Raw genomic sequence first — 7,849 nt, forward strand, 5'->3', positions numbered from 1 at the left:
ATTTACCTGTGTAGACAACTCCATTTATTTCTATTGACATGTTGATGCTGCTAATGCCGTCGGTAGACAGGTTCAATGCGGCCTCTTGTCTATCATCTGTCAAGAGAGGAGGCCGAGAGTGAGAGGCAGGAAAACTCGATAGGAGCATTTAGAAAAGAGGGAACAGAAGAAAACAGGAGCGCAGTGAAGTATCGGAGATGATCAGCTGAGTGACAGGATAAGGATGCATGGATTAAAGAGTGCGCCTGTCACTTTTCAAATCTGTAGGAGAGAAAAAGAAAGAGAGAGTTAGGGAGAGAGAGCGGAGCTGTCCGTCAAAAACAAGTAAATCTTCCCCATGCAGTGCTCTGATTAGGGGCATTACCAGAACGGCAGGGACAGAAGTGCTAATGGACCAACAAGTATCAATCCAGTAATCCCAGTGAGTACTTGAGTAAAAGGCGGCTGTTGTCACACCTTTTACTCAAGAGGTAGCTCAGGTCATTGCCCAAAAGTCATTCATATATGAGATGAAAGCTCGATGTCTTGGCTTGAAATAGGTATTGGGGATGTTTAATTGTTCTTGTTGTTTAATAGTTGACTATAAAAAACAATTGTAGTTAATATTTTGATAACCGTAATCAAGAATATTCAATATATAATTAAGTTTTTTCAAAGAATAAACATAGGACACGGGATATTACAGAACACAACACGAGCAGACAGCAAAAGGGAAAGAAGAACAAAAGTAGACATCAACCAAACATCAATAGAAACAAAATCATTGCACATTTAAATACAAATTAAAGCCTCACTTAGTCCAAAAGAAAAAGGGGGATGGGATTTAGATTGTTTCAAAAACGACTTTGTTTCAGCTCAAATCAGAGCGTTGCTTTTACTGATGTGACCCAGAGGATGAAGCTCCATGAAAACACATTTAGAATGGTGTTGGGTTCTTGCTGGGAGAGAACCCCTGGGTAAAATCCATGCTTACAACCTGGAAAGAACTGCCGTAATCTCAACATACAACCTAAACAACAGTTAAAATCTTTAACTGGTTGGCTTACGATCAAAGTTTTACACCTTACAGCACAGATTTGAGATTTAAAGTCTGGATAACAAAATGTATTTATTTTTAAAGGGGCATTAATTAAATAATAAAAAATTTACAGGTAAATATCTAAAGGTTATAGCCATCGTCTCATTCCCATCGTCAGTCCCTTGAGCAGCACAAAGGTCCCACTGCCGCACAAATGCTGCCAGTTTGAGGCTTTCTACCAGATTACAAAAGAAAATTACATGAAAAGCTTTGATATATTGAAAAACATCCTTTGACTTGGAGTCGGTGCTCCCCCTGCAGGTGGAGTCGGTGCTCCCCCTGCAGGTGGAGTCGGCGCTCCCCCTGCAGGTGGAGTCGGCGCTCCCCCTGCAGGTGGAGTCGGCGCTCCCCCTGCAGGTGGAGTCGGCGCTCCCCCTGCAGGTGGAGTCGGCGCTCCCCCTGCAGGTGGAGTCAGCGCTCCCCCTGCAGGTGGAGTCGGCGCTCCCCCTGCAGGTGGAGTCGGTGCTCCCCCTGCAGGTGGAGTCGGGCACATTGAGCTGGGAGAGCTTGTCCTGGAGCAGAGCAGGAGGTGATGTTGATGCAGAGCTGAAGTCCACAAACAGGATCCTGGAGTAGAGGAGTCCAGGTGCTGCAGGTGAAGTGGGTTGCGGTCCTTTGCAGTGCGGCAGGCTTGAAGTTATAAATAAGGAGTAATTATAGCCAAGAAATTAAACTAAGCAAGAACCACAGAAACCCTTTGACTGAATAACAGTATTTACTAAAGCTCATGAATCAGACACTTCAAGGGGAATAATATCTACATGATATAAAACATTACATTACAAATAACTGGGAAAGAGAGCGTCATTTTAATTTCACTGACAAAGAATGAGAAAATATATGTACATGTCTGTTATATGTCTGTTATGTGTCTGTTATGTGTCTGTTATGTGTCTGTTATGTGTCTGTTATATGTCTGTTATATGTCTGTTATGTGTCTGTTATATGTGTCTGTTAAGTGTCTGTTATGTGTATGTTATGTGTCTGTTATATGTCTGTTATGTGTCTGTTATATGTCTGTTATGTGTCTGTTATATGTATGTTATGTGTCTGTTATATGTGTCTGTTATGTGTCTGTTATATGTCTGTTATGTGTCTGTTATATGTATGTTATGTGTCTGTTATATGTGTCTGTTATGTGTCTGTTATGTGTCTGTTATGTGTCTGTTATGTGTCTGTTATGTGTCTGTTATGTGTCTGTTATATGTCTGTTATATGTCTGTTATGTGTCTATTATGTGTCTGTTATATGTCTGTTATGTGTCTGTTATGTGTCTATTATGTGTCTGTTATATGTCTGTTATGTGTCTGTTATATGTCTGTTATGTGTATGTTATGTGTCTGTTATATGTATGTTATGTGTCTGTTATATGTGTGTCTATTATGTGTCTGTTATATGTCTGTTATGTGTCTGTTATATGTCTGTTATGTGTCTGTTATGTGTCTGTTATGTGTCTGTTATATGTCTGTTATATGTCTGTTATGTGTCTGTTATGTGTCTGTTATATGTCTGTTATGTGTCTGTTATGTGTCTGTTATGTGTCTGTTATATGTCTGTTATATGTCTATTATGTGTCTGTTATATGTCTGTTATATGTCTGTTATGTGTCTGTTATATGTCTGTTATGTGTCTATTATGTGTCTGTTATATGTCTGTTATGTGTCTGTTATGTGTCTGTTATGTGTCTGTTATGTGTCTGTTATGTGTCTGTTATATGTCTGTTATGTGTCTGTTATATGTCTGTTATGTGTCTGTTATATGTCTGTTATATGTTTGTCATATGTATGTTAAGTGTCTGTTATGTGTCTGTTATGTGTCTGTTATATGTCTGTTATGTGTCTGTTATGTGTCTGTTATATGTCTGTTATGTGTCTGTTATGTGTCTGTTATGTGTCTGTTATATGTCTGTTATGTGTCTGTTATATGTCTGTTATATGTATGTCATATGTATGTTAAGTGTCTGTTATGTGTCTGTTATATGTGTCTGTTATGTGTCTGTTATGTGTCGGTTATGTGTCTGTTATATGTATGTTATGTGTCTGTTATGTGTCTGTTATATGTGTCTGTTATGTGTCGGTTATGTGTCTGTTATATGTGTCTGTTATGTGTCTGTTATATGTATGTTATATGTCTGTTATGTGTCTGTTATATGTCTGTTATGTGTCGGTTATGTGTCTGTTATATGTCTGTTATATGTATGTTATGTGTCTGTTATGTGTCTGTTATGTGTCTGTTATGTGTCTGTTATATGTTTGTTATGTGTCGGTTATGTGTCTGTTATGTGTCTGTTATATGTGTCTGTTATTTGTCTGTTATGTGTCTGTTATATGTTTGTTATGTGTCTGTTATGTGTCTGTTATATGTTTGTTATGTGTCGGTTATGTGTCTGTTATGTGTCTGTTATGTGTCTGTTATGTGTTTGTTATGTGTCTGTTATGTGTCTGTTATATGTCTGTTATGTGTCTGTTATATGTTTGTTATGTGTCTGTTATATGTTTGTTATGTGTCTGTTATGTGTCTGTTATATGTTTGTTATGTGTCGGTTATGTGTCTGTTATGTGTCTGTTATATGTGTCTGTTATGCGTCTGTTATATGTCTGTTATGTGTCTGTTATGTGTCTGTTATATGTCTGTTATGTGTCTGTTATATGTCTGTTATATGTCTGTTATGTGTCTGTTATATGTCTGTTATGTGTCTGTTATATGTGTGTCTATTATGTGTCTGTTATATGTCTGTTATGTGTCTGTTATGTGTCTGTTATATGTATGTCATATGTATGTTAAGTGTCTGTTATGTGTCTGTTATATGTCTGTTATGTGTCTGTTATATGTCTGTTATGTGTCTGTTATATGTGTGTCTATTATGTGTCTGTTATATGTCTGTTATGTGTCTGTTATGTGTCTATTATGTGTCTGTTATATGTCTGTTATGTGTCTGTTATGTGTCTGTTATGTGTCTGTTATATGTCTGTTATGTGTCTGTTATGTGTCTGTTATGTGTCTGTTATATGTCTGTTATGTGTCTGTTATGTGTCTATTATGTGTCTGTTATATGTCTGTTATGTGTCTGTTATGTGTCTGTTATATGTCTGTTATGTGTCTGTTATGTGTCTGTTATATGTCTGTTATATGTATGTCATATGTATGTTAAGTGTCTGTTATGTGTCTGTTATGTGTCTGTTATGTGTCTGTTATGTGTCTGTTATATGTCTGTTATGTGTCTGTTATATGTCTGTTATGTGTCTGTCATATGTATGTTAAGTGTCTGTTATGTGTCTGTTATGTGTCTGTTATATGTCTGTTATGTGTCTGTTATATGTCTGTTATATGTATGTCATATGTATGTTATGTGTCTGTTATGTGTCTGTTATATGTCTGTTATATGTATGTCATATGTATGTTATGTGTCTGTTATGTGTCTGTTATATGTCTGTTATATGTATGTCATATGTATGTTATGTGTCTGTTATGTGTCTGTTATATGTCTGTTATATGTATGTCATATGTATGTTATGTGTCTGTTATGTGTCTGTTATATGTCTGTTATGTGTTCACTCTTCACGAGGACATTCCATCTGCTGGAGAAGCTGTGGTTGCCATGACGCCTCATTACCATGTTTTTAGGGACCGTCCTGTTGCTCAGAAATATTGGACTGAGATCATTAAAGCGCTGATTTCAGAACTGTGTGTCTGGGTCTCCAAACTCCTGCCATGGAAACAATAAGCGGATACTTTTCGGAGCATAAGGTGGAGGGATCATACTGGAAACAATTACATTCAAACTGGATTTGAAAATGGACAAATTTGACCAACTTTGGACCATCGAGTTTATGTGCCATAGTTTTATCTTGATGTCTAATCGTGATTTTTTATTTTCTTCTAGTTTCTCTCTGGACTTTCTTGTGTTTTAAAAAATAATAGTAGATTCCGCTGGAAAAAAAAAGAAGAATATCCTGGGCAGGGAAGACTTCGCCTTTGTACTGGAAATCTCCTTTAACCTTTGCGGCCTTCATGACACGTTTCTTCACACGATGGTGAAGCTCATAATCAGATCCTTGTCTTCTATTGTAATGTGGGGAACAAGTCTGAGATGTTTTCTGCAGGACCTGCACTTCAAATCCAGGATCTTACTTTTCTTATTGTTGTTTTCCGTCTGCAGTGTCACTTCCTTGACTTTCAGCTCCCGTAGCTCATCCATAATGTCTTAAAAATGCTGCTTCACCACAGGGGACGGTCCTCTCTCCTTTCCTCTTCACCCTCTACACCACAGATTTGAACTACTACACCACATCCTGCCGCCTTCAGAAGTTCTCTGATAAATCTGTTGGACTGTAGTGGACAACTTTGTCACCTGGAGTGAGAAGAACCTTCAGCTCAACGTGATGAAGACTAAGGAACTAGTGGTGGAGCTGAGAGGGACTAAAGCTGCTCTGATTCCCACGTGTGGACACGGTGGAGGAGTACAAGTACTTGGGGGTGTATTTGGACAATAAACTAGACTGGGGACAGAACATGTGCGCTGTCTACGAGAACGGCCAAAGAAATCCCTATTTTCTGAGGCGGCTGAGGTCCTTTGACATCTGCAGGGCGATGCTCAGGATGTTCGAGTCTGTGGTGTCCAGTGCCATCATGTACGCTGACCGCATCATGAAGGACACGAGGAGTCTCAATAAGATCATCAAGAAGACTGGACATGTTGTGGTGGGCGAGCTGGACTCTCTGACCTTTGTCTCTGAAAGGAGGCTGTTCTTCTGGACTTCCCTCCATCTGCTCCACACGGTGCTGATCAGCTGCAAGAGCTCGTTTAGCAACACTGCACCACCGAGAGACACAAAGTCCTGCCTGTCGCTATCAAACTACTAAACTCTGTGTGTGGTCACCGCACTTGTATTGTGCAATCTCTATTACACTTGTAAAAGTTTACACAATCATGTAAATACGTGTTCGTAATGTATTAACAGCACTTTTTCCAAATGTTGTTGTGGTACAGCCTTATTCCAAAAAGTATTACATCAATTATGAATTTTGAATTATTATTTGCATTTATGATAATATATATATATATATATATATATATATATATATATAATATTTATAATTCTACAAACAATCCCCATAATGACAACTTGAAAAAGGTTGTGAGCATTATTTGCCAATTTATTAAGCATAAACATCCAAAAAAGCCCATGTACTTACGGTAAGTATTCACAGTGTTGCCATGACGTGAGCACAGGTACATCATTTTACAGGTACTGATCATTCTTTCTACGTTTGTACTTGTTGATTGGAGTCAAATGTGGTAAACTCACTCGACACTTGTCTATATAAGTTTCCACAGTTAACAGTTCATGTCAGAGGACAAGCTTCTGAGACACGATTGTATCAAGGCACAGCTCTGGGAAAGAGTACAGTCTGCAGCATTGAAGGTCCTATGACCCCAGGGGCCATCTGTAAGGAGAGGTTTTTTATAAGTTGTTTCGGGGCCCGCCGATGTAAAAAAACTGAGATCCCAAAAATATATATATTTTTTTTTCTTATTATTATTTCGTTATTTTGGCCAAAACCTCAGTAAAAATACAAATGTATTCTGCACCAGCAACTTTGACACCGAGTTAGATCACTTGCGTCAGAACGAAGGGTTCTTTCTGTTGGGTCCATCCTCTTTCAATGACCGGCGGTGCGCTGGATCTCTGAGCCATGAACGGATCCACCTCTGGGCGCGGCCCGCCTGTGGGCGCGGCCCGCCTGTGGGCGCGGCCCGCCTGTGGGCGTGGCCCGCCTGTGGGCGTGGCCCGCCTGTGGGCGCGGCCCCCCTGTGGGCGTGGCCCGGCTGCGCCGCTTGTGTTGTCTGATGTGTGTAACTGTGTGTATTCCTTATGTTTTGGGTGTGTTTTGTCTGAATCTTCGTGTTGTTTGTTCTTGTTAGCCGCAAGCTAAGTTGGGAGCTAGGCTAGGCTAGTGCCTTGTTCGTTGCTCTGCGGCTTATTTTACGGTGTTGTTCTGTATTTCTTGACCCGTGGGTAATGTTTATGATCATTAAAGGCAGTTTAATAATCCTAATAAGTCTGAAAATGTGTTAGACATGCGATTTTGCTCTGTCTAATATGACCAGTTTTTGTTGAAATAAACCTGTTTAATGAAAAGTTCTCAAATAAAGAATAATCATTACTTCAGAATATTGTTTAGTCTTGCATTGATAACTATAATTATGTAGATAATGTAGAGGTGGTAGCAGGGCCTATATTCTAAGAATCCAAGACATTTATTTAGAATAAAATTTGATTTTTAAATTCAACTCCGACTTCTGGATGGTAGAGATGTGATTTGATCATGGGAAAATAACATTTTATTTGTATTTTCATTCCGTCCTCCCCTTTTGAAAATGCCAAGGAAAATCCGTGAAACAAAAACTCGCCTAAATGGAAAAAGTTTGGAATCACCAAGACTCCTGCAAATCCATTTGTTAACACTGTTTTAGGTTTCACCTGAAAGTTCTCCTTTTACCCTGACAGCCCTGCAGTGGGACACCAATGGTATGTAGTGTCCAGACATAATCCAAACAACCTTCTTTCAGTTTCTCATTGTGGGGTATTGTTAGTTGAAGTTTGTAGAAGGCTGTAATATAACAAAATAAGGAAAAATTGAAGTGCTGTGAATACAAACGTATGTGAAGAGGGTGTGAGGGATATTTTCAGTTAAAATGTAAATTATTTGTTCATATCAGGGGTATAGTTGATACAAACAGATTTTTTATAAGTTAGGATGAATGCA

At 38.8% G+C, this 7,849-nt stretch overlaps 1 protein-coding gene across 1 annotated transcript in view; it reads right to left on the reverse strand.

The window, feature by feature from the left end:
• The window catches only part of arid3c (AT rich interactive domain 3C (BRIGHT-like)), a 181,541-nt gene that overhangs the window by 69,441 nt on the left and 104,251 nt on the right, over positions 1-7,849 (reverse strand). The window contains exon 7 of the mRNA XM_072433920.1: positions 7-96. Within this exon, the coding sequence (XP_072290021.1) occupies positions 7-96 (90 nt within the window). The remainder of the gene's footprint in view (positions 1-6; positions 97-7,849) is intronic.

This window comes from Eucyclogobius newberryi, unplaced genomic scaffold (assembly GCF_026437365.1).
Source record: "Eucyclogobius newberryi isolate DKJ021-1_F unplaced genomic scaffold, fEucNew1.0.hap1 SCAF_6, whole genome shotgun sequence".
Classification (NCBI taxonomy): domain Eukaryota; kingdom Metazoa; phylum Chordata; class Actinopteri; order Gobiiformes; family Gobiidae; genus Eucyclogobius; species Eucyclogobius newberryi.